Source organism: Malaya genurostris, chromosome 1, assembly GCF_030247185.1.
Source record: "Malaya genurostris strain Urasoe2022 chromosome 1, Malgen_1.1, whole genome shotgun sequence".
In the NCBI taxonomy this organism is placed as follows: Eukaryota; Metazoa; Arthropoda; class Insecta; order Diptera; family Culicidae; genus Malaya; species Malaya genurostris.
Window position 1 is genome coordinate 24,136,292 of NC_080570.1, and position 27,479 is coordinate 24,163,770.

The following is a 27,479-nucleotide window of genomic DNA, read 5'->3' on the forward strand; positions in this document are numbered from 1 at the left end:
TGGCATGTAGCAAAAATTATGTTGATACGTTAGATACAACAAAAGATATTCACGATTAAAAACTTATCACTCTCTCAAAGGGTATATTTTGGAAGGCGCCCCATAGTAAAGTAAGTCAATGACTTCAAACGTGCTACCCGGACTCTGCTCTATCCAAAAGATCTCCATCTCAATTTGTTCTCGGTTTGCTTAGTTTGATGTTCCACAAACGGGTTATATCTGATTGTAAATAGAAATTGCCTCAGATAGCTGAGACCGTAAAGGAAGCCTACACAATTCGCCATAAGAAAGCTCTTTTTATTGTGGTTACCGCGTCAATCAAAAACAACAACTTTTTGATGATTCAGAACAGTGTTTGGCCATGATTACAAAGAATAAATCAGATATTTTTTGCAACGATATATGACAATGGATGAAACATGGATCCACCACATGGAATTGTAATGGTGCATCTATACTTAAGTGTATCTTTTTGATGACCAAAATATTTCATCATACAATCAAATAACGCGGAACAAATTAAAGTAAACATTACAACGAACAATGCTATAGTTATTTTTATGGAGCAGAAATCTGCTCAGGACATATTTTAAAGGTTCTGTAATGAACCGATTTGTGGAATTCATTCCATGTTTTCAACTATTGAGTAGTTTTTAATCATCATTTATTTATTTACTTTAGAACCTAAATCCTGGACCAAGAATTAGGAACAGGAAGAGAGCCAAATTTGTAATCTGAAAAAGGCTCAGAATTTTTGGGTTTGGAATTCAGATCAATAATGCAATTCATGAATTCCGTTCTAGAGTTCTGGAGTTGAATTTTGAAACGGCATCCTATAGTATAGTAAAGTAGGACGTTTTCACGTCAAAACTATTAAATTTTGCATCCTAAAACAAACTTCTCCTGTATTATCTTCAGTGTTAGAGTACTAAAAATGAAAGTCACTTATTGCACTTTTCAATGTCACTTATTGCGAATTTTCAATGAAAGAACCCGATCCAACAGCTTCATATTCATTTTTTTCATCTGTATTATTTGAAAATGATCACATCGAAAATAAACGAAGAAAAACGAAGTATTTTTGTCTCTCACTGCAACAAAAGAGAGTACCGATGCCATTTCACCATGAGAAAGTTTTTTTCAGTTTTTTTTTGCAACGGTATGTGACAATGGATGAAACTTGGATCCATGATTTCACTCCGGAAACGAAACGATCATCATCAGCGTTGACTACAAGTCGGTGAACTACGTCCTAATTGTCCAAAGGCACAACAGTCTGCTGGGAAGATTATGGCTTCAGTGTTTTAGTATTTTTTTTCTCCTAAAAGTGTGCATCGTGCAATGTATGAACGGTTGGCAGGGATCATAATTATCTATCTTGGGACAAAATTTTATCAAAGTCAAAAATGGGATTATTTTTCAAAATCGATTCAAAATATTTTAAGTCAGTTTTGTCAGTTCGATAAGGATTTTTTCTCGGCATTTCTATGAAAAAAAAATTCATTGATTTTGTAAAAATCAGTAGTACAATACTTTTTTGTAGAATCAATAATTTTTTAACAATAACTATTTGAAAGACAATTGGTTAAAAAGATTTGGCCCTTTCAAAAAGAGTCTGTATAAATTAAAAATCAAAAATGTGTTTTTTTCTGGAAAATCAATTTTAAGTTTTTAGAGTATTTTTTTTTCAGATTGTCATGATTCAGAATTATGATTGTTTTTATATTTTTTTTAATTTGATTAATTTTGGGAAATCACTAGTACAACACTTTATTTTGTAGGATTAGTCATTTTCGACAATAATTATATGGAAAAAATGGTTAAAAAGTTTTGATATGCAAAGTGGCCGTAAATTTGTGAACATTACCAGCACAAATTTTTTTTGTCGTATTTGTTATTTTTTCGACTATATTTTTTAGCAAAAAAAAACTTTCGATTTACAAAAATACCATTTTTGAATTAGGTAGGTAAGTAATTATTTTCCCTTCCAGATGTTGCATGATAATGAATTGTAGTTTAGTTTAGTTTTTGATGAAAAGACACTAGAAAAAAGTTTGGATAAGAAATAGTTTTTGTTAGAAAAAAAAGTGCCTGGTTTTTTTCCCTTAAAGTGCCCATCTTGCAGTATAAGAAGGGCTGGCAGGGAACAAAATCACCTATTTTTGGACAAAATTTTACCAAAATCAAAAATTTATTTTTCAAAATCGATTCAAAATTTTTGAAGTCAATTTTTTCAGTGTAGGACTCGATACAAAATTTTCTCGTATTTTTATTAAAAAAATTGATTGATTTTGTGAAAATCACTAGTACAACACATTTTCGTAGGATTAGTCATTTTTTGACAATTACAATTTGAGAAAAAAATTGGTAAAAAAATTTTGACCCTTTTCAAAGATAAATTTTTGGAAAAAACCAAGTGGGCAAAGCGGCCGTAATTTTTTTTTTCAGTGTGAGACTCGATATGGATTTTTTCAGTATTTATACACGAAAATTTGACTAATTTTGTGAACATCACTAGCACAACATTTTTGCTGTAGGATTTGTTATTTTTCGATTATATTTTTTTGAAAAAAACATTTTTCGATTGTATTTACCAAAAATCGAATTCAAAATTTTTAAAGTCGATTTTCTCCAGTGTAGGACTCAATAATGATTTTTTTCAGTATTTTTATGAAAAAAATTCATTGATTTTGTGAAAATCAGTAGTACAACACTTTTTTGTAGGATCAGTCATTTTTCGACCCTTTTCAAAAGATAGTCTTGATCAATTGTGGAATTCAAAGTTTGCAAAGTGGCTTTCTATGACAAAGTCTGTATGTTCAGAAAGTTTGATTCAAATATGAGAGAGTGTTGCCAACTGCGAATACGATTTGACGCTAAATTCGTCTACATTGAAATAAAAATTATAGACAATTTTTCGGCCCTAATCAGTTCTTTTTGGGACCAACAAATCGATCTCAAAGTAGTAATTAGTTTGAATCCACCTAACGGGTATTTTGTTAGGAGGTTTGTTTTGTTTTCAATAGACATTACTCTATTGTTTTGACTGTGTAGAATGACGTCTCTACTTAGTATTGTTTGGCAAATCATGAATGAAATGAGTAGATTAACTCCAGAACAACGCTTCCAAATTTTTGAAATTTACTCTCAAAATCATAAAATTTCAAATCAGCAACTAAAAAATTTGACTAATTTTGTGAACATCACTAGCACAACTTTTTTTATTATTTTTCGACTATATTTTTTTGCAAAAATTTACAAAAACACCATTTTTGAATTTAAAGTTTTTAGTCAATTTTTTCCAGTGTAGGACTCGATAAGGATTTTTTTCGGTATTCTAATGAAACAATTTGATTGATTTTGTGAAAATCAGTAGTACAACACTAGTAGTACAAGAGTGTTGCCAACTGCGAATACGATTTGATGCTAAATTCGTCTACAATTAAATAAAAACTAGACAATTCATCGAGCCTAATCAGTTCTTTTTGGGACCAGCAAATCGATCTCAAAGTAGTAATTAGTTTGAATTTTTAGGGATTACTCAATTGTCTGAAAGTTGTTTTGACAGTGTAAAGCGACGCCTCTACTCAGTATTGGTTGGCAAATCATCATGAATAGGGTTATTCCAGAGCAATACTTCCAAATCTTGGAAATTTACTCTCAAAATCAGTGCTAAATCAAAACTGTTTATAGCGCAAAATTCTCTTCAGTGATGAGGTGCTTTTTTGGTTGAACAAGCAAAATTGCCATATTTGGAGATAATCCACACCCGGTTCAAGAATTACCGATGCATGCCGGTTCTCATTTTTTCAAAAATGAGAAAGGACGACGCGTTATCGTCAATGGAAATCGATACAGAACCACGAATAATTAGTTTTTGTTGCCAAATCTTCAAGATATGGATGTAGACGAAATGTGCTTTCAACAGGATGGTGCCACTTGTCCTACTGCGGCCGAAACAATCGACTTATTGAAAGAACATTTCAGCGACAACCTTATTTCGTGAAATAGACCGGCAAACTTGAATCAGGATAAAGCTCAATAATTTGGTATGTGTCTGAAAGCCTGTTCTCAACCCTTTCGTCCGGTGTATGTTTCCATCTTCGCTGTAAGTTTACGTGTTACGATAGCAACGAAAGAACTCGCTCTACTAATCACACTTTCCAGTGTAGTATTAAACAGAAAGGGATGATAGTATTGAAGAAAAAATTGGGTAATGAAATCAACAATTGTTCTCTTCAGAAGAGAAAAAACTAGTTCCTCTGAGTAAAAATTTGTGCATAAAAGAAGCGAGTATAAAGTACTGAATCATTGTTCCTGCAATGAAAGCTGTCCGACAGAAAAAGGAAGTGACAATCGAATAATTTAAATTCCGTGCGATTACCGGAAATGTCCCAATGATTTTAAAGTACTTTGCATAATCCGGTTGCTGGTCGTTTGTGCTGAGGTCTTCCCTTCTGATCCTACCAATGAATGATTGATTCGAGTGCAACAAGCATCCCATCCATTCCAATATTATTTCCTATTGGCTTAGCAAGTGAAAATAATAGTCGTAATTTAATCTGAAGCCGGCCCACTTCTTCCGGAACACTGGTTTTTCGTCTGTTCCATCATCCAAAGGCGCCACAATCACAGTCAATACCTTTGCTCTAATCTCTCAGAAGACAATCAAAAACTATGGATAATCTGATTCCAGTTGCCAAACTACTTGGACCACCTGTGAACAAGTTCTGTTGAATCGAATTTCGTCCTTCCCCCTTTCGCAATTCCTTCCTCTGCATTCAGAGACTGCAACGAGAACAAATGGAAACGATTATCTGCCATCGTTCTTCTGCTGACTTCCCATTCCCGCCCCGCTGCAATCTCCCGGAACCAATAGATTCGAGTTGTCTATTTGTTCGATCATTTTTTTCCTGAGATTTAATTTTCAGTAACGTTTGTTCCTTCCGGGACGTGCATCCGGTAGACTTCGCCGTAAGGCATCGTCGCATTAAGTAGGAAAAATTTGAATAATGGTTGCCTGTTTCCACTGAACCTCCCCGAACAAAACATTTTTTTCTGTCACAAAAAAAGGGCAGACGCTGTTCCCAGCGTGGATTAGAATGCCACGCACACGGATGGAAACACGGATGCCAGTGCCGGATATCGGATAGCATTGAAAATAAATGATATTTGCAGAAGAACCAGCAGAGTGCATCATAATCGTTTTCGGCATTTTTGCATTTTCTGCTCAACATTTCAATTCCGGGCCCGCGTGGAATAGAAGCCGAGGGGAGGGGAAATGGAAAACTTTTCTCAGTCAATCTCGGTTCCAATGTTGTGAATTCAGCTGTGAAGCATGGCATGATCGGCGATGAGTTGAGTCAGTTGCGATGAGATATGCCAAACTCGCAAGAGTAGCTGTAAGTTCAGTGAGGCGAACAAAATAAATATTGAGATATCCTTATCGAAAGCTGAATATTCAACAGTCAAAATTTCCCAGGAACTTTAGTTGATTATCTACCGAAAATGAGCGGTGTTGACATAATTTCATGTTTTCTTCATGTTTATTTACAGCCGGAACCGTCAAACCAAACAGCAGAGTTTATTCGAAACTTTTGGTCACCAGTAAATAAACACATTCTTCTCCAAGCAATGGCCGCCATTTCGGATTTCCGCAAGAAGAAGCTTCTGTATGTGTTCCACGTGTTTTTCGGTGAGTAAAAATTTGTTTGATTTATTCAACTATTTGATCATCCGTCTAATATTTTGACAAGAAAGTCGGTTCTCTGTTGGAGAGTCGTGCTGTTGTTGGTATCTACTGTCGTAAAATGACATTAGGGCAATCTCATTGACCGGGTAAATGCAGTACCGTGCTTCAAGCAGAAATCTTCGCGAATTTATCCGATTTTAACAAGCTTAGGCGCGTTTTGAAGCTACTATTGAGTTGTGAATCAAGTTCGAAGACCAAGTGGCTGTCGCTTCCAGTTCCGGAGATAGAATGGCATAAGTGACGTAACCGACAAAACGCGTTGTTTTTCAACGCTCAATTTTCTCGGAGATGGCCGAACCAATTTCAACAAGTTTAGGTCCGTTTGAAAGCTACTTTTGTACCATTTATCAAGTTTGAAGCTCAAATGGCTGTCGCATCTGGTTCAAGAGATATAATAATATAAGTGACATAAGCGACAAAACACGTTGTTTGTTTGCCAATTTATTTTCTCAGAGATGGCTTAGTCGATTTTTACAAGTCTGCACTAATTTCAAAGTTCCTGAATTATACAACAAGCTCTAAGATCAAATGGCTGTCACTTTTGATTCCAGACATATAATGGTATAAGTGACGTTAACGACTAACCGCACGTTTTTAATTGACTGAATTTTATCGAAGAAGACTCTGAAAAAATGCGATAAACTTAGGCTCATTTGAAAGCCAAATTTGGAAGATTATTACTTTTTGTGAGCTTTTTGTGTACTTTTTGTGTACCTTTTGTGTACTTTTTGTGCACTTTTTGAGTACATTTTTTATTCTTTTTGTTTACCTTTTGTGTACTTTTTTTGTACTTTTAGTGTACCTTTTGTGTGCTTTTTATATTCTTTTTGTGTATTATGTGTGTACTTTTTGTGTACTTTTTATATTCTTTTTGTGCGCCTTTTGTGTACTTTTTATACTCTTTTTGTGTATTATTTGTGTACTTCTTGTGTACTTGTTGTGTCCTTTTTGTGTACTTTTTGCGTACCTTTTGTGTTCTTTTTGTGTACTTTTTATATTCTTTTTGTGTATTATTCGTGTACTTTTTTTGTGCTTTTGTGTAGTTGTTGTGTCCTTCGTGTGTACTTTTTGTGTTCTTTTTATATTCTTTTTGTGTACCTTTTGTGTACTTTTTTAATTCTTTTTGTGTATTATTTGTGTACTTCTTGTGTTCTTTTTGTGTATTATGTGTGTACTTTTTGTGTACTTCTTGAGTACTTTTTATATTCTTTTTGTGTATTATTGGTGTACTTCTTGTAAACTTTTTGCGTAATTCTTGTTTTTTGAGTACTTTTTGTGTACTTCTTGTGAACTTCTTGTTTATTTTTTTTGTACCTTGTGTACTTTTTGTGTATATTTTTGTGTACTTTTTGTGAAGCTTTTGTGTATTTTTTGTGTACTTTTTATAGTTTTTGTGTACTTTTTGTGTTCTTTTCGTGCACTTTTTGTGAACTTTTTGTGTACTTTTTATGCACCTTTTGTGTACTTTTATGTAACTTTTGTGTACTTTTTATATTCTTTTTGTGTATTATTTGTATACTTCTTGTGTCCATTTTGTGTACTTTTTGCGTACATTTTGTGTTCTTTTTGTGTGCTTTTTATATTCTTTTTGTGTACTTTTTGTGTAATTTTTATATTCTTTTTGTGTATTTTTTTTGTATTATGTGTGTATTATTTGTGTACTTCTTGTGTACTTTTGTGTAGTTGGTGTATCCTTTTTGTGTACTTTTTATATTCTTTTTGTTTAGTTTTTGTGTACTTTTTGTAAACTTTTTGTGTACTTTTTGTGTACCTTTGTGTACTTTTTATGTACCTTTTGTGTACTTTTTATATTCTTTTTGTGCATTATTTGTGTATTTTTTGTAACTTTTTGGGTATTTTTTGTGTACTTTTGGTGTATTTTTGTGGTTTTCTTGTGTACTTTTTGAGTACTTTTTGCATACTTTTTGTGTTCCTTTTCTGTACTTTTTATATATTTTTTGTGTACCTTCTGTGCACTTTTTATATTATTTTTGTGTACCTTTGTGTACTTTTTATATTCTTTTTGTGTATTTTTTGTGTATTATTTGTGTACTTTTGTGTAGTTGGTGTGTCCTTTTTGTGTACTTTTTATATTTTTTTCGTTTAGTTTTCGTGCACTTTTTGTGAACTTTTTGTGTACTTTTTGTGTACCTTTTGTGTACTTTTATGTACCTTTTGTGTACTTTTTATATTCTTTTTGTATATTATTTGTGTAGTTTTTGTGTATTTTATGTGTACTTTTTGTGTATTTTTTGTGTACTTTTTGTGTATTTTTGTGTTTTTCTTGTGTACTTTTGAGTACTTTTTGCATACTTTTTGTGTACTTTTTATATTCTTTTTGTGTACCTTCTGTGTACTTTTTATATTCTTTTTGTGTATTATTTGTGTCCATTTTGTGTACTTTTTGCGTACTTTTTGTGTGCTTTTTATATTCTTTTTATTTATTTTTCGTGTACTTTTTGAGTATTTTTCGTGTATTTTTTGTGTACTTTTTGTGTATTTTTTGTGTACTATTTGAGTACTTTTTGTTTACTTCTTGTGTATTTTTGGTGTACTTTTTGTGTATTTTTTGTGTACTTTTTATAGTTTTTGTGTACTTTTCGTGCACATTTTGTGAACTTTTTTGTGTACTTTTGTGTACCTTTTGTGTACTTGTTATGTACCTTTTGTGTATCTTTTGTGTACTTTTTATATTTTCTTTTGTGTATCTTTTTTGTACTTTTTCTGTACTCTTTGTGAACTTTTTGTGTATTTTTTTTTGTACTTGTGTATTTTTATACTTTTGAATTTTTGTATTTTTTTAAGTCCTGAGTTCAATCAATAAACGTATTAAATTAGGATTGAAATGCGAACAAGCTAGGTCCTTTGATGATAGTTCTGCAGTCTGATTATGGTTTATATTCACGATTGCAAGAAATAATTTGAATCCAGATATGAATTTCGGAAGGAACGAAGTTCTCCGGGACAGCTAGTTTTATTATAAAGATCTATAATAATTACTTCGTAATATTTAATTGTGTGTCAGAATGTGTGATGTAGCTTATCCGTACTTTGGTGTAGGTACATCGTTTCAAATTCTAATAGTGAAGAAGGGGAATGCTTTCTTTATTTCTGTTAGAACAGTTTTCTAATGAAAATATCTGGCAACTCTGCTTGTACACGGAAACAAAAAACTACCCAAATTTTGAGTGTTTTCCTCCAAAGGAGAGCTGGCGTTCAACAAGTTAATAATAGGCTAAGTTATTTACCAAACAGGAGAGGATGTTAGGATGAATGCCGTTTACTTACTGTCGACGGATCGGAACGGAATGTTGGCTGTTAACAATGAAAAAGAATATGCTGGGTGCAAAGGATCGTCAATGGTGATTTTTTCGACAAAACAAAAAAAACTGGAACAATCCAACTGTCGATAAGAATGACACGGAACAAGCAATCTCAGGATAGAGAAGTTAGTACAAGATTTTTAAAATGCTCAGTGTAAATTCAATTTAAGCTACCCATTCCCGACAGCCTATTGACACTTACCTCGTTCCGAAACCCTCCGCCGCGGGGCCGGAGCTACACTCGTCGGCAATTGAATTACACGTACTTCGGAAATTTGTGCAATGAAGCAACAGGGCCGACGACGACGCCGGCAAACTTTTTCCAAGAAGTGCAAATTGTGTCTACATCATTATACTAAGTACAATTGAATTGTTCTAATGAACCGCACGAGTGCACTCATTGAAGCATGAAGCCCATTTAATCTATCCGTTGAATTTTACGTTCCTTTGTTCAATCAGTACGGGAGAAGGACACGGCACCGAGTCCTTTCGTTCCTCCCAACCAAGTGCCATTCATTTCATGTATGGGTATAGTTAGCTACTGGTACTACTACTTTCATCCGAGGATTTTGCTCTCTCGAACGTCACCTTGACGGGATGGAGGTTTTAGGTTTAGAAGGGGGTGGTATGTAACCAGGTGCTGGATGGGTTTGGTTACCGATCCCCGTTGGAATAACATTCGTGCTGACTGCTTACAGGAAGTAGTGGAACGATAATTCTGCTCGTTCAACGGAAGTCTTATCCTGTCTTACGTTCTCTCATCACCGTCCTTTCGTCCGCCCGTTCGTCCAGAATGGGTGACTTATTGCAATAATATGGATTGTTGAGCAAGTAAATGGGTTTTAGATTTTTTTTCTTATTCTATTAGCTTTCTCTCTGCCGTATGTTGTCTATTCGTACGTCACAGTTTATGCTGCCCCCGGAAGCTGAGGGTCAAGTTTGAACAAGGGATGCTACTTCTGTTGTTGAACAACAGAAGAAAAGAGTGACAGAGGCGGGGGAGCTCAGCAGAGATGAAGGGTCGCAATTATGCTCTTCACTAGCTGGATAAACATTGTTCTTCAATTTGTTGTAAGAATGCAAATTCCATTCAAACATTATCGTACAAAAACTTTTCAAAGACGTTCCGGTTGGCTGGTGGACAGATTCACCTACTATTATTATTTTTCATGTAAATAATTCATATTAAAACATTTTTCACCTCATCAATTAAATAAAAACATTGCATTGAACTTTTTTTAACGGCTTTTTACAACACACAAAACCCGATTCACCGCACTCGCACACGATTAATTTCTCTTCCATAGAACACAAACCTAACGAATTTTGTTTGCTTTTTTTTTTGGTTTGCTCTGCAGCCGATTGTCAACCCGAAACCCCGGCCTGCTTTGATGTGATAAATTCAATGACGGTCTCGCACAGTGCACTAATTGTTTTCATTCGTTTTACCACGGAATATAATGTGTACAGGCGCAAAACTGTCTGTTGCCAGCTTCGCAACTTTCGTTTCTCGGTATTAACTTTTTTTTTGGTTTTCCTCTTTTGTCAGTTTGCGAATCGAATCGGGAACCGTGCAGGCCCGACGAAATGGCGGCCGCATAAAATAATCGTTTTTTTTTTACTTCTGGGGAGTGAAAGGGATCGGAAACCTTACGGGAGTTGTCACTTTTAATTAGTAATATGCCAGCGGGGAAGAGTTGTGGGGTATCACAACAGGTTCGATAATAAATTCACCCGGTATTCGCTCCCGTGAGCAAGTTGTAAGGAGGACGAAGATGTATTTTTTAAACGGTAAAATTAATGGTAATGTTATCATTATTATTATTATTATTGCTGTGTAAAACGAGAGAAAAAAGAGAATTTTACAACGCACTGGAATAACTTCATTCGGTAGGCTGCAGCCTGCCGAAGGATTCAAATAAAAAAAGATAAAATTTTGTTTCTACGGAAATATGATTTAATCGTATTATACGCCGCGTTAGTTTTAGTGTATTCACAGTTGGAAAATAATTATATCACTGAAGCATTGAAAATCATCGAAAAAATACATTTTAAGCGTTCTTAATCGCACGACTATAATGGGTCATCCGGATCCGATTTCCGGTTCCAGAATTACAGGGTGAATAAAGTAAAAAATGTCTAACAATGATGCAAAAATATCAAAATTGGACTCAAATCACTTCCAAACATTGACTATACCGGTCCCCATTTTCCGGTTCCGCAAACATCGAAAATAGTGCTCACAAACTCTGAAATGGAACACACTTACATTTCTCAGCGATGGCTTAACATATTTCACATATAAACTTGAGTTCAAATGAGAAATCCTATGATCTCATACGGAATTCCCAAAGTTTCACGCAAAGCTTGCCGTTTCTAAACTGGTTTTTAGCAATATTGACTAGAGGCCAGTTGACGGTCGTAAGTGACAAGTGATTTACAAGGAAACATTGTGTCCGGACTGAATGTCACATAAGAAGGTGTTGTTGTAGTTTAAAAGAAACGGTTTTCGGATCTTTCAAGCAGACCGCACACGTTACGATGCCGCTCTTATTAGTTCAATTATTTTAACAAAGTAATTCATTGTATCTTACCTTTCGTAACCTCACTTATGCCCCAAGAAAACGGCAACAATTCGTGCTCCGAATCAGAGACTTAGGTGAAATTGTAATAAATCAAACAGAGTATACAACAATTCAAATATCTCACTTGTACAAATCAGACATAACGTTAAGAAAAGATTACAATTTAACCGCACGTTTTACTGAATCGTGGTCTCCACCATACTAAATGACAGTCCTCTTGACATTCCAATGTTGCCAGTCCAGTCGGAAGGACGGATTAGGATACGGTGTGAGATTCCGTAACAGAAGGCGTAGACTTCTTTAAACTGTCTTTTGAAAAGTACCAGATTTTTTTTTCACCAATTTCATTCAAATGACAAATACTGCAAAACAAAATGTTGTACAAGTGATTTTCACAAAATTAGTCTAATTTTCGAACAAAAATTCGATTAGCTTCCAAAACCCATGAATGAATAGGTGAACAAAGTAGCAACTTCCGGTGAGTTGATATTCTCCCATGCAGATTTTAACGAGTATTCGTATTCACGTTATCCGGTTGGGGGCGGCCCGTTTGGCATAAGGTCATTTGGCATAATACCGTTTGGCATAACGCTATTTCGCATAAAGATTATTTGGCATAACGGTTATTTGGCATAATGGTCTTTTGGCATAATTGTCATTTGGCATAATGTCATTTGTCATAATAATAATTGGATTTGTAAATCTTCGTTTGCGTTTCGATCGAGTTATGTTGTGCGAACGAGCGGCAGCGAGGTCGGACAGCAGGTCATTAAAAACGATGAGGCGTAGCCGCATTAGACCTTTAAAATTGCAATAAATTAGAACAATTTCTCTTAAGCAGCATATGTTATGCCAAATGACTGTTATGCCAAACGACCATTATGCCAAATAACCATTATGCCAAATAACCATTATGCCAAATGACCATTCTGCCAAATAACCATTATGCCAAATAACCATTATGCCAAATATCGTTATGCCAAACGGCTTTATGCCAAACGTGGTAGCCCCATCCGGTCATGTCATTGAAATAACTCACCCGTTTTTGCCTTTTTCCTATAGAATGGTTATGCAATCGCTGTGAAACCCAAATTTACACCCAGGGCCCGGAGGGCCGTGTCATATACTATTCGACTCAGTTCGTCAAGATCACAAAATGTATGTGTGTGTGTAAGACAGATAATGTCACTCAATTTTCTCAGAGATGGTTGAACCGATTGTCACAAACTTAGATTCAAATGAAAGGTCTTATGGTCTCAAACAATTTCCTTGAATTTCATTTGGATCCGACTGCCGGTTCCGGAATTACGAGGAAATATGTTCAAACTTATTAAAAAATGCGCACTCAATTTTCTCGGAAATTTCTTGACCGATTTTCACAAACTAAGAAGCAAATAAAAGATCTTTAAATTCTTTAAAAAATTCTCGAGAAGTTGATTCAGTTCCGACTTCCGGCTTCGGTATAACAGCGCGATTAGTGGAAATTTTCAATTTCATAAGTATTTTTTTCACAAGCAATGGCAAAAAGAGGTGACATTTTTATAAAACTTACTGCTAAATTCCACTAATTGGCATTCCTTGTTAGTTAGTGAAAATATAAAACTACTTTGGCACTACTAGTCCCCGGTTTCCGCTTCCGAAAGCACCGATAATAGTGAAGAAAATCTCCAAAAACGGAATTCACTTTGATTTCTCAGCAACGGTTAAGCCGATTTTCACGAATCATGATTCAAATTGAAGCTCTCATTGTTTTTAAATATTCTGTGCAATTTCATCCTGATCTGACTTTCGGAACCGAAATTATAGGGCGATGAGTGTCAAAATATTTAAAACGTCATTCAAAATGACGATGCAAAACTGGTACACGTCGGTACGCGTGACTTTGCTACGTTCGCACAGCGTGCTTTGTTCAATTTCGTATAGCGCGCAGGGTTGTCACATTTAAATTTATATTTTTTAAGTGAAAAATATGTAAATTTTTCAAATCTTTTATTTAATTTGTACCTACTTGTTAGTGTTATTACAAAATCATGTGTCAAATAATGTCACTCATAAAATAAAATAAAATCATTTTCATTTAGAGCGACGATGCAAAAAAAGCTTAAATTCTTCTAGATTCCGTTTAAAACTGATTCAATTTGTAGGCTATATTAGTTACTCACTAAACGAACCGACTTCGGCTATACTGGTTCCAAGTTTCCGATATTCGAAAGCATATGAGACACTCATCCGCTCGTATTTTTACTTGATTTTTGTATTCTGTCACATTTTTACCACGCCGTATCGATCAAAGTCACTAATGCTCTGACTTTTCTTTTTTTTCATTACAGATATTAATCAAAGTGGAGAAATCGACCGCAAGGACTTCGAACTGGCAATTAATGTGAGTTTGCAGAGTAGGAAAAAAAACTGAATGTAAATTAAATATATATAATTAAAAGAAGTAACTACTGGTTTTCAAAAAAAAAGACGGCTTGCTTTGATCAATCATCTTATTCCGCTTTCTTTTGTTCGGAAGCGACTTTCGTTCAGCCCGTCCGTCATATTCCCCGACTCAAGCAGCTAATTTTTCCTTACGTTCACAGAAAATATGCAACCTGCGTGGCTGGCCCGAGGGACACGCCAAGAACAAGGAAACCCACGACGCCATGTTTAGAATTTGGGACGGTCTGCGGACGAAGGCGGACGAGGATAATGACGGTCAGGTGAGTCGTTTCCACATGTTTTTCCAACGCGGCGATTCACAGACAAGCGGATGGGAGAATTTTCCGAACGTTTAGATTTTCGTTTTTTCAGATCGGGGGGTTTAAATGGGCTATACAAGTGTGTGTGTGTGTGTGTGTGTGTGTGTGTGTGTGTGTGTGTGTGTGTGTGTGTGTGTGTGTGTGTGTGTGTGTGTGTGTGTGTGTGTGTGTGTGTGTGTGTGTGTGTGTGTGTGTGTGTGTGTGTGTGTGTGTGTGTGTGTGTGTGTGTGTGTGTGAGTGTGTGAGTGTGTGTATGTGTATGTGTATGTGTGTGTGTGTGTGTGTGTGTGTGTGTGTGTGTGTGTGTGTGTGTGTGTGTGTGTGTGTGTGTGTGTGTGTGTGTGTGTGTGTGTGTGTGTGTGTGTGTGTGTGTGTGTGTGTGTGTGTGTGTGTGTGTGTGTGTGTGTGTGTGTGTGTGTGTGTGTGTGTGTGTGTGTGTGTGTGTGTGTGTGTGTGTGGTTCGTCGAGTGACGATCATCAATCACCAACAACAATGTTAACCGGAAATGTCCAGTTCTTTTATATTTGCCACAATTCAACACTTTTTCTCTATTTGGTAGCATCAATCAACTGGTCCGAGGTCGAATTGTAAATCGGATTTCGAAAATCTATTCCGAAGCTGAACGTTAGGGTTTTGTGAGTTCTTTTCAACTTCCGCGGTTGATCGATCGAATATTTGCTCAGTCGCAAAACTTATTCAGATGTAAATTTTCTTTTGCATCGTGACAAATGGGGGCAAAAAGTCGACAAAAATAAAATGAACGCTGCAACGGTTTGTGTTCAGGATCATTTTTCAATTCTATTGGAAACTTTTCTGCATTTTTTAGAAAAAAAAGGTTCACAATAAACTTGGGTCGATTTGTTTCGATTGAGTTGAATCGCTTTAAAGAACGAAGTGAAAAAACCAAAAAACACGTTTACCCTTGCAGCAAAAATTCCCTTTACAAAGGCCGTTCCACGGATGTCATCGGTGTGATGGTGGTTGTGGTTTTGCGACCGAATTTCGAATGAGGAATTCGATTCTCTACATGCAAAGTGTCCACCGGTGTCATGATCGGATTGCACAGTTTGAGCCCTTTTGATTCGAGGGCTAACGATGCAGTTCTCCGAAGGGGGGACGAACGAAACAGTCGAAAGTTTCTCATTAGTTGGCACCGGGTTTTTCCGGGTAAATAATGACGAGATTGGGTATCTTCCCCCGTTGGAACGGTTTTCGCCGGGGAACAGAAACTTGCACGACGACGACGAATGATGATTGAAAGCATCCCAAATGAACTAAACTAATGAAGCTGGATCAAATTCAGGTTGAATTAATTTATGAAACGGAATAGTTTTCCACCGGTGAAACAATGCGAACGGTTCCGGTCACTAAAAACAATGCGGAAAAGTTGGCTTCCTCTGCAAGAAGGGCCCAATGTTTGTGGAAACGACATTGAGCCGTCTTGAAATCCTTCCAGTGACATTTTGAATCATTTTTCTCATTGCCTGATGATTTTACTTTCCCTCCAAAACAAAAGGACTGGCACTTATAGGCTTTTCCTTTTGTTTTCCCTTACGAAAGAGAATCAACTTCGGTTCAACTTTTGGGTAGCAGTCGAAAACTGCAAGTGAGCAATTGCTTACACAAATAAAACACTTGGCCCTTGAACTTCTTGGAAAAACCCTCTGCCACAAACGGTAGTCGTCGCAAACCGTCCGTTATTTATTTCCGGCAGGTTGTGAACAATATCGGTTAACCACCCAATTTCAGCTTCGATCACCGACCGACTGCCGGTGGGTTTGTTATCGAAATTGTTTTTCCAGTCCCCCATTCGACAAATGAACCTTTTATCGGCACCCGCATGATCCTTCAATTTGGGCTGAAATTTGAGTTCGATCTGAGCACCACCACAGAGAAAGAGTTAGAGGAAAAGTGCCCAGTCGTTACACAGTCGATTGGTTGTCGCATCTAGATTGAATTTCATTCTTGGAAAGAGCTTTGCCAATTGACATGTGTCCACGAAAGTAGGTCTGTCGTAGGGTGAGACTCACTGTTTGTAATTTATCCCCATGCACGAATTGCTTGTCCAATAAAATGTTTGTTGCCAATGTCTTCATTCTTTTCGTTCGAAAATGCTTTGTAAAAGAAACTTTGAAATGGAGGAAAAAAATTTCTTTGGTGTCCCAACACTATGCATCTCTATTTGTTAAAAATTCCCAGGAAACGCATTTCACTAAGAAATTTTATTTTTCCTTTAAGTTTAGTTTGAGTTCGAAAATCGTTCTAATCGGATTATGGATAGTTGATTGATTATGTGAATTGAGCATGCTTCCACTTCTACGCTTGCTAAATTGTGACGGTGCACCCATACTGTAGTACGACTTAAACACATTAAACATATTGAACCACACCATTAAAAAGGCGGGGCAAGAGGGTAAAAAATGCTGAATTCACAGATACTGGACGTAGGCCATCGCAGAACAAGCAAGGACTACCAGAAACTTTTCTAAATGAAAATGATTCCTACAGAAGAAACTAGTGAATATCATTAATGAAAATTGAAGTTTTTAAAAACGAGAAATACCATAAAGTGAGAAAAAAAAGTACCAGAACAAAATAGATAAAAAAGAATTCGAAATAAATATTTAAACAAAAATGAATGAATGAAGTAATAGTCTAGTAAAAATAGTTTCCAGTTTTGAAACTAGTAAAAATAGTTTCCAGATTTGAAACATGAAAAAATCTGATAATCGAAAGTACGAAACAAGAAACTCCTGCAATTGTTGCCTTTTACGACTTGAAAGTCGTAGAACTGAATCCAATAGATCTATTCTTGTCTATTTTTTCAGTCGGATTCTACACGGCCTCTAGACTTCGTCCGAAGACGGATAATAGGTACTATCAATCTCCTAGTGAACCTAAGCCCCTGCAGAACTGTACACACCGATAAAATCTTTAATTTCACAGAGTGGTAGACAAACCAACTCAGAAAAATCGCCAAGTAAAATTTGAACTGAATTATGCATAGGAAAGTGGTGCCACCAAACGGTTAAAGTTTGAACATTGCCGAATGGAACTCTAATAATATAAAAACGCATCTAGAAGGAATTTCTCGTAGTGGTGAATAAAAAGGTAAATCTAAAATAGAAATAATTACCCTTGACTCTAGAATTTCAGATCTTCAGAATCCTTGGATTTTAAAATTTTAAAAGTTTTGAATTCTTGAACTATTGAACTGTCGAATTTTTGGACAATTAGACTCTAGAATTCTTGAACCCTGGATATTCGGCACTCATTCGCTGTTCGACCCTTGAATAACCGAACTCTTGAACTTTTCATCGCTTGGACGCTTCGACATTTGGACTTCTAGACTCATGACCTTTTCAATTCTTGGGCATTTGTGCTCTTGGGTTTTTGAACTTTTCGATTTTTTGAACTCTTGGACAGTTGAACTGAATTGAAATAGGGTTTATAGAAACTTGTATTTTTGGAATGGTGTAATCTAGAACACCTGAAGTCTTCGACTCTCAAACTCAAGGACGTTTGAACTCTTGAACTTTTGGATTCATGGACTTTTGGACCCTTTGATTCTTGGGTTCTTAGATTATTTTGCTTCTAGATTCTTAGACTTTTGGAATCGTGGATTCTTGGAAGAGTTCACACTTGAAATCTTTTGGACCGTTGGACTTTTGGGCACTTCGACTTTTGAACTTTTGGACTTATGGATTCTTAGTCTTCGACTCTTGAACGCTTGGATATTTGAGCTCTTGGACCCGTGGATTTATGGATGTGGATTTGCTCTTGAACATTTGAATTCTCAAGCTCTTAGACTTTTATATCTTTAGGCTCGTGGATTCTAGAACTCTAGAAGTCTTCGACTCTTGAATTCTTGAAATTTGAACTTGGACAAATGAACTCTAGTACTTCTAGACTCTTGAGCATTTGGAATGATGGAATCGAGGACTCTTGGACATTTGAACTCTTGGGCTCTAGGGCATTTGAATTCTTTGACTCTTGGACTTTTAGCTTTTTGTTCTTTTGGACTCGTAGATGCTAGGGCTCTTGAAATCTTGAACATTTGAACCTTTGGACTTTTGAATTCATGAGCTCTTGGACCCTTTGGTTCTTGGGTCCTTAGACTATTTTACTATTAGACTTTTGGAATCGTAGATTCTTGGAAGAGTCCACATTTAAATTCTTGGACCCTTGGACTTTTGGATTCATGGGCTCTTGAACATTTGAACTCTTGAGCTCTTCGAGTTTTATACTTCTAGACTCGTGGATTCTAGAACTCTTGAAGTCTTCGACTCTTGAATTCCTTTATATTTGAACTCTTGTGCTTTTGGACCTCTGGACTCTTGAACAACTGAACTGTTATACTTCTAGACTCTTAGGCCTTCGGAATAATGGTTTTTTGGACTCTTGAACATTTGAACTCTTGGATTCTTGGGCTTTTAGATTTCCGTACTTTTGGACTCGTAGACTCTAGGACTCTTGAAGTTTTGAACTCTTGGACAATTGAAATTTTGGATCCAAGGACCCTTGACTTTTGAGTTCTAGGATTCTTGGATCCTAAGGCTCTTAGGCTTTTGTGTTTTTGGACTTGTTGATTCTTGAACTCTGATATATTGGATTTTTTGAACCATTATACTTTTGGATTCTTAGACTACTGGACGTTTTAACTCTTGAATCCATGGACTTTTGGATTCATATCCTCTTGAGCATTTGAACTGTTGGGCTCTTAGACTCAGGTACGTTTGAACTCCTGTATTCTAGGACTCGTGAGCTCTTGAACTTTGATTCTTGGGATCATAGACTTTTGTACTTCTTGACACATAGCTTTTTGGAATTGTGAATTATTGAAATCTTGGACATTTCAACTCGTGTTCTTATGGACTTTTGGATGTATGGGATGACTGGATATTTGAATCTGGAATCTAGATTTTTTGTACATTGAACTCTTAGACGATCGGACTTCTGGATTCATGGACTCTTGAGAATTTGAACTTTTTAACTCTTGGGCTCTTAGACTCTTGTACTCGTGGATTCTTAGACACTTCTTCCACTAGCAAGCTCCTGGTAATTTTGGTCTCTTGAATCTTCGGATTTTTGGACATTTAAACTCTGGAGCCCTTGGACTTTTGGATTCACAAACTCTTGGACATTTGAACTGTTATACTTTTAGATTCACGGACTTTTAGACTCGTGGATTCTTGAATTATTGAAGCCTTCAGCTCCTAAAATCTTGGACATTTTAGCTCTTCTTGACTTTTGTATTAATGAATACTTGTACATTTGGACCTTTAGATCTATTAAGTATTGGGTTTTTAGAATCTTGTACCTTTAGACTCTTAGACTTTTGAACTTGTGGGTTCTTGAACTTTTGGACATTTGAGCTCTTGAATCCTTGGACTTTTGGATTCACGGGCTCTTGGACATTTGAACTTTTAAACTTTTAGACTTTTGCACCTTAGGACTCGTGAATTTTAGGACTATTCAGTCTTCGACTCTCGAATTCTTGGATATTTAAACTATTGGGTTTTTGGATTCATGGGATCGTGGGCCTTTTTGACCACTCGGGCTCTTAGGTTTTTTTACTCCTGGGCTCTAAGGGCTATCCTGAACTCATTTAAACTCTTGAACTCATGGACATATTCTTTGCCATTTGAACTCTAAAACACTTCTACTCTGGCAATCTTGGGCTCTTCTATTCATCGACTTTTGAACTCCTGAACTCTTGACTTGAAGTGTGTGATTGAAATATTGAACTCATGGACTGACTTACACTTCGACACTGGACTGTAGGTGGCTGGGACTGTTTTATGAGATCTTAAAATTTTAAGCTTTGGCACCTTGAATTCTTTTAAACACTTGAACTCTTTTCAACTGTTGACCTCTTCTATTCTTCGACTCTTAAATTGTAGAACTCTGACTTCTGGATTTCGAATCTCGTACTCTTGTATTTTTGGACTCTTGCAATTTTTGAACATTCGGACTAAACTAAACTAGACTTGACTAGACTTGACTAGACTTGACTAGACTTGACTAGACTTGACTAGACTTGACTAGACATGACTAGACTTGACTAGACTTGACTAGACTTGACTAGACTTGACTAGACTTGACTAGACTTGACTAGACTTGACTAGACTTGACTAGACTTGACTAGACTTGACTAGACTTGACTAGACTTGACTAGACTTGACTAGAATTGACTAGACTTGACTAGACTTGACTAGACTTGACTAGACTTGACTAGACTTGACTAGACTTGACTAGACTTGACTAGACTTGACTAGACTTGACTAGACTTGACTAGACTTGACTAGACTTGACTAGACTTGACTAGACTTGACTAGACTTGACTAGACTTGACTAGACTTGACTAGACTTGACTAGACTTGACTAGACTTGACTAGACTTGACTAGACTTGACTAGACTTGACTAGACTTGACTAGACTTGACTAGACTTGACTAGACTTGACTAGACTTGACTAGACTTGACTAGACTTGACTAGACTTGACTAGACTTGACTAGACTTGACTAGACTTGACTAGACTTGACTAGACTTGACTAGACTTGACTAGACTTGACTAGACTAGATTAGAGTAAACTAGTCTAGGCTTTCTAAACTAGACTAGACTTGATTTGGGATGAGAACATAATGGCTCAAGCGGCACGTGACCATTGTTGTTCCGAGATTTTTCACATAACGAATTTTCCGTCATGACATGACACGATCTTGCGTGACGTGATATGACCTGATGTGACGTGACATAGCATGACATAACGTGATATAACATAGTGTAATATCACGTGATATGACATGACATAACGTGACATTAGAAAAAACTTAAAATTTCGATACTGTTACTGGTGGTTATGTAACAACAAACCCTGGGAGAGGCTGTCCGTGTATTAAATCATAACATTTGCATTCAAATTTTTTTACATACAGCATTTCTTCATTGATCAGCTGATTGACTTGCCAGGAGCAAGCAAATATTCAGCTTGTCACGAAGAGAGGTTCCTAACTGATGGAACTGGTGGTTTGCGACGGGAACCTGCTGTGTTAACTTTGACTCTGGAGAACTGATTGACTTGCGTGCGCCTCGAGCCGTATGAATAAAAGTCGATATATTGGAAGGAAGCTTTTGTGGTTTCCGGTGATGACGGCGGTAGGTGCGCCTAGTTGGACTTTTTCTCTTCCTTTTTCCAATTCTCCTTCTACCCGCGAAGGGAATGTGAAAACTTTTGCATCGGGTTTTTTTTCTACCGAAACGGGCGACGTCGAGTTCCGGGCGCTTTTCAATTCGTGTGGATTGATCGAATACTCACGTGAGTATGGGGAAGTCGTTCGAGAATTGTAACATTTTAAGAATATGTAACAAGTGATAAATGCCTCACTCGTTTGAATTCTACAATCAATCAAGTTTAGATAAGATTCATTTTCCCGAACTTTCAACGAGTTCCAAATACACATGTCATTCGTTTTCGTGCTAGCATTACCGAGTACGGACCGTTAGAAACTCGAACTGAGGTGACAAATACGGAATTACTGTCTAGTTTATGGTCGACATGTTTGTCACCCATCAAAATTAGCCATTCCCTGGTTATGACCTCTGCTCGCCCGCCAAACAGCTGCAACAACCGAAATGCACCGACACCGGGAACACAATTGCTCGTAAAAACGCTTTTAAACTATATAAAACAAGAAGATTTTACACTCCGTTAAATTGCAATTTATTTATGTTTCACTTCTTGTTTGTTATTTCACGACCCCCACCATTTGGAGGTAAGGTAGGTGGTGGGGAGAAGGATGCAACCGAGCATAATCGTATTATGACTCGAATGCCGGTGAGATCCGCGTTCCGCTGTCTGTTCTGAACCGGGAACAAATGGAACCGGGTGCAGCGTTGACATTTATTTTACTTTTTTTTTCTCCAGCGAAAATGACAGTAAGGTGGTGATATTTACGGTAGCAGCTCGTACGCTGATTATGGTTTATGGCGCCTTGATGTTCTTTCAATTCCCGGGATACGATCGGGACGGGAGGTACACTGGTTCGGTGAGGGTTGGTGGTAAATAATGGAAACCGCGCCCGCTCATCCGAAGACGAACCGAAGTAGGAAAATTAGCTTGTCACCGGCGGGAAATGGTTTTTTGATAGCTTGCAGTTCGCGATAAAAGGGGATAAAGTTATCCGGAAACTGCCAGGTTGGCCAGGTTATTTACAACTCTGGCGGATTATGCAGGATTTGCTGGCCATTAGCGGTTATGTGGTGTGGTGACTTGCAGCGCGTATGGTCCACCGTAAGAAGCAATCAGGAAAATAATTAAGATGGAAAAATATGTTTATCATTCAATTTTTTTTCAATTTAATGTAGGATTCCACGGTGCTAAATTCCAGCTTGCACTGAAACACGTCTCTCTCCTTCTCGACAGGTCTCCGTGGACGAATGGTGCAACATGTGGGAAGCGTACGCCAAGAACTCCAACGCCGTACTCGACTGGCAAGTGAGGTAAGTGATCCGTCGGATGGCAACACCCCTAAACCGTTCCGAATTCACGTGGACATTGTTCTAATGTCGTTCATTTCCGCTTTGCTATCCGATGCTATCCCAATCCTCCTGAACCGAGAGCAACGAAAAAGGGGTAGCAAAAGCAACACTTGACAGTTGTTCCTGGTGTGCAAAACAAAACAAAACAAAACGAAAAAAAAAACCGGTTAGGAGACGGGGTAGGAAGGAGATTCGAAATCACGTGCCGCGTTTGTGATGAGTTGTGAAATGTTGGGTTGAATTTTTAATTAACATTAATTAACGAAGAATACGTGTTGCTGTGGCGCACTCGAAAAGGGTTCGGAAGGTTGTGCGCCAAGATGGAGCTTCACAACACTCCGAGATCTGACAGAGCGCAATTTGTGTTTATCCAGGGTCGCAAAGGATAAACACAGGCTGTAATTGAAGTGACGTTGCTGATGCTGCCGCTGCCGCTGCTGCTACCGAAGGAGACTGAGTAAACTTCTTGAGCATACAATAATAATGAGCTTTATTAGCTCCTTTATAAATTATTGTCGTACTTTGGAGCAGTGTTGCCAAATGTTCGGATTTATTCATACAAAAAAAAACTTATGGCTACTTTGATCGAATATCGAATTAATTTTCCACTATCCATGACAATAATCAATTATGATATATTCAATGAATTTTTCAATTACGAGTTTATGTCAGAGTCATAACCAGACTGACGTAAACACACACCCGAATGACTTTTTTTCTTTAGTCCCCACATATTTCCAACTAAGATCACAAAAGTTACTTTGATTCCGCCGTTTTTTTCCAAAATATAAAGCTTTATTGCGAAAAAGTGCTTACAGGTGTATTATTCAAAGTATTGTCCGTCGCTAGCGACAACTTTCTTCCATCTTTCCGGCAATTTTCGGATCCCGGCTTGAAGAAAGGAGTCCTCTTTTGACGCTATTCATGAAGCAATCCATTTTCCCAACTCTTCGAAGGATTGATAATGTTGATCTGCCAGGCCGTGTGCCATCGAACGGAATAGGTGGAAGTCAGAAGGGGCGACATCTGGGGAATACGGCGGGTGGGGCAAGACTTCCCATTTCAGCGTATCCAGGTACTTTTTGACCACTTTTGTGATTTGAGTCCGAGCATTGCGGTGTTGGAGGATGACTTTGTCATGTCGCTTTTGATATTGTGGCCGCTTTTCTTTTATCGCGCGACTAAGGCGCATCAGTTGCGTTCGGTAGCGATCTCCTTTGATGGTTTCACCCGGTTTTAAGAACTCGTAGTAAATCACACCGAGCTGATCCCACCAAATACAAATCATAGCCTTGGCGCCGTGAATATTCGGTTTTGCCTTCGACGAAGTAGCAAGCCCGGGCTTTCCCCATGATTTTCTGCGTTTAGGATTATCGGATACGATTCGATGTAAAAACCCCTTACGATTTTGTCTTTGAAGCAGTTGCTCACATACAAATAGACGGCGCTCGATGTCCCTCGGTTTCAACTCGTACGGTACCCAGTTTCCTTCTTTCTGAATCATGCCCAGGGCCTTGAGACGCTTTGAAATGGCGTGTTGACTCACTCCCAACGACTCGGCAAGCTCTTCTTGGGTTTTACACGAACCTTCATCAAGCAATGCTTCTAGTTATTCATCTTTGAAGGTTTTTTCTTTTCCACCACCATGTTTGTCTTCGACATCGAAATCACCATTTACCAATTACCATTACCACGTTGAAACCACTCTCGACAAGTTCTTTTACTCAGAGCAGCATCACCGTAAGTTTCTGAAGGCATTCGATGCGCTTCAGCTGCATTTTTTTCTAATTGTAAGAGAAAAGAAAAACTTCCCGCAAATGGCGAGAATTGGGCACATAAACAGACATTTTCGAGCGTGAATAATACGAAAACAAGAACAACTGTCACTGAAACGGTGATGACAATTCGTTAGGCACTGTACACACTCACTTTAAAGGCATTATCATCTATGTATTTTATCCAGCCTCAGCCGGTACAGCCACCTATCGGAAAACGGCGGAAGTAAAGTTGTACACCTGATAAAAAAATGTTTACCTAAAATTTGAAATAGTCGTAACAAAGTACTACAAATATTATAGTGTGGAATTTTTGAAAAAAAAGTTAGCCGCATTTTTCTTTCAAGGATTTTCGAAGTTACTCTGTTTTTTATACGTATTTCCGAAGTTAGTCGATTTTTTCAATGCGGATTTTTCAAGTGACGCATCTTTTTCAAGAATTTCTGTTTTTTTCGCGGATTTCTGAAGGTATCCGTTTTTTTGCTTATTTTCGAAGTTACACGGATTTTCGAAGTTATGCGTTTTTTTCAATGGGAATTTTCGAAGTTACTCGGTTTTTTGTTCACGTGAATATTCGAATTTGCGCGGTTTTTATGTGGATTTCCGAAGTAACTCGATTTTATGCAATTTTTCGAAGTGACGGTTTTTTCAATGTGACTTTTCGAAGTTTCACGGATTTCTAAAGTCATCCGTTCTTTTCCCATGTGAATTTTCGAAGGTAGGTTCTTATTCACGGGGACTTCCAAGCCTATGCGATTTTTTTATGCTCATTTTCGCAGTTGGGCGGCTTTCCAAAGTTACGCGATTTTTTTATGCAAATTTTCGAAATGACGCGTGAACAAAAAACGCGAATTTTCGAAGTGACGTATTTTTTCACAGATTTCCAATTCATTTTTCTTAAGTTACGCTTTTTTATGCAAATTCTCGAAGTTCCGCGGAATTATTTGTATGGTACGGTATTCCTCGCGTAAGTAAAGCTTCAGTGAATTTCTAACAAGCAAGTCAGCAAAACGCCACCAATTTATGCGGAATCGAAAGAAAAATGGATGGATAATGTCAGAAACGTGACTCATCGATATGTTGGTCTTAAAAAGAACAGAATCCACCTTTTTCGAACTGCTGTGTGAATGTTTCTGGCGGAAAACGATGATGCTTCTCTTAATAGCAATGATGTAGAACCTAAACTTTAGATCTGGAGTTAATTTTGGACCTGAAATGTGGACCATGTGGATTTTGGAATAGGATTCTGGAAATTAATTCTTGAAATGAATTTTGGGACCCAAACATAGAACTGAATTCTGGGATTCGGGGTTTAGGTTTTTAAATTGATTTAAGAAATTCTGGCATTGAATTTTGAACCTGGATTCTGGGATAGAATTTTGAAATTTAGTGCAGGGTTTTGGATTTTATTTTCGAACCTAGATTCTGAATATGAATTCGAGTTTTGGAATTTCTGAACTTGGATTCGGGAAATGAACTGGATTTCAGAAATGAATTCTTAATTTGACTTGACGAATTTTGACTAAAAATCTGAAAACGAATTCGGGACTGGAATTCTGGAACTGAATATTGGGCATGGATTCTGGTTCTGAAATCCAGAACCAGAACTGAAATTCAGAACTCTAGAACTGAAATTCTGGGTTTTTTAAATTAATTTTGGGTATCTGGGCCGTGTTCTCGGAATTCTGGTTCTGAATTACTGGCCTAGATTCTGGACCTGATTCGGATCCTGGATTTTGAAGCTGTATTTTGGATCTGGATTCAGGAAATGAGTTCAAAAACTGAAGTGTGTACCTGAATTCTGGTTCGGATTTTTCGGCCTGGAAATGCATGATATAGATTTTGGAACTTTATTTAGATCTGGATTCTTGGATTCGGATAAAGAATTCTGGAAATGAACTAGATTCCAAAACAGAACTCTGAACCTAAACCGACCGAAATGACGTGTGCAGGTTAAAATGAATGAAACAGATAATTTTTTTTTTACTTTTTGTACCAACTCAGTAAGCCTCGCGTGAAAAGAAGGTCGCTAACTACTTCGACTCCAAATATTCTAGAAAGTTTGAATTTTGTGCACGGGCAGATCTCAACATGAGCAAAACGAGTCATGATTTGGGGAAAATAATGAATTTTCATATTACATATTCGGTTCGTTTTTTTGGGTCAAACATGAATTTATTTCAAAACAAAAAGAATCTAAAGATTAATAAAAGTATCGTCCATCGCTAGTTACAACTTTTTCACACCTCTCAGGCAATTCTCGAATTCCATCTCGAAAAAATGTCTCGTCTTTTGAGGTGATCCAAGTTTGAAACCAATATTTGATTTCTACGAAAGAACAACCAGTAATCAGAAAGCGCAATGTCAGGAGAATACGGCGGGTGCGGCAAAAAGTCCCACTTGAGCGTTTTTTGCGAAATGAGACTGAGCGTTGTCATTGAAGAGAGAAACTTTATCATGTTTTTGGTTGTATTTCGGTCGTTCTTCTCGTAATGCACGGTTTAAATGCATCAATTGCAGCCTCTACAGATCGTCCGTTGTAGTACCGTATGGTTGTAGTAGCTCATAGTACACAACACCCTTTTTATCCCACCAGATGCACAACATGACCTTCGAACCATGAATATTATGATTTTGATGTCAATGGCAACAATTGATATAAAACTCTATTATTAAATAAAAATCAGGAGTCCATTGCGCCAGTTTCAACATAAGAAAATGTGAGGAAATTTGTCCGCTACAGCTCATCTGCAATCG

At 37.2% G+C, this 27,479-nt stretch overlaps 1 protein-coding gene across 1 annotated transcript in view; it reads left to right on the forward strand.

The window, feature by feature from the left end:
- LOC131435025 (calexcitin-1-like) overlaps positions 1-27,479 on the forward strand; it is a 93,580-nt gene that overhangs the window by 50,929 nt on the left and 15,172 nt on the right. The window contains exons 2-5 of the mRNA XM_058602488.1: positions 5,557-5,695; positions 13,991-14,043; positions 14,246-14,365; positions 22,832-22,908. Coding sequence (XP_058458471.1) covers positions 5,635-5,695; positions 13,991-14,043; positions 14,246-14,365; positions 22,832-22,908 — 311 coding nt within the window. The 5' untranslated portion in view covers positions 5,557-5,634. The remainder of the gene's footprint in view (positions 1-5,556; positions 5,696-13,990; positions 14,044-14,245; positions 14,366-22,831; positions 22,909-27,479) is intronic.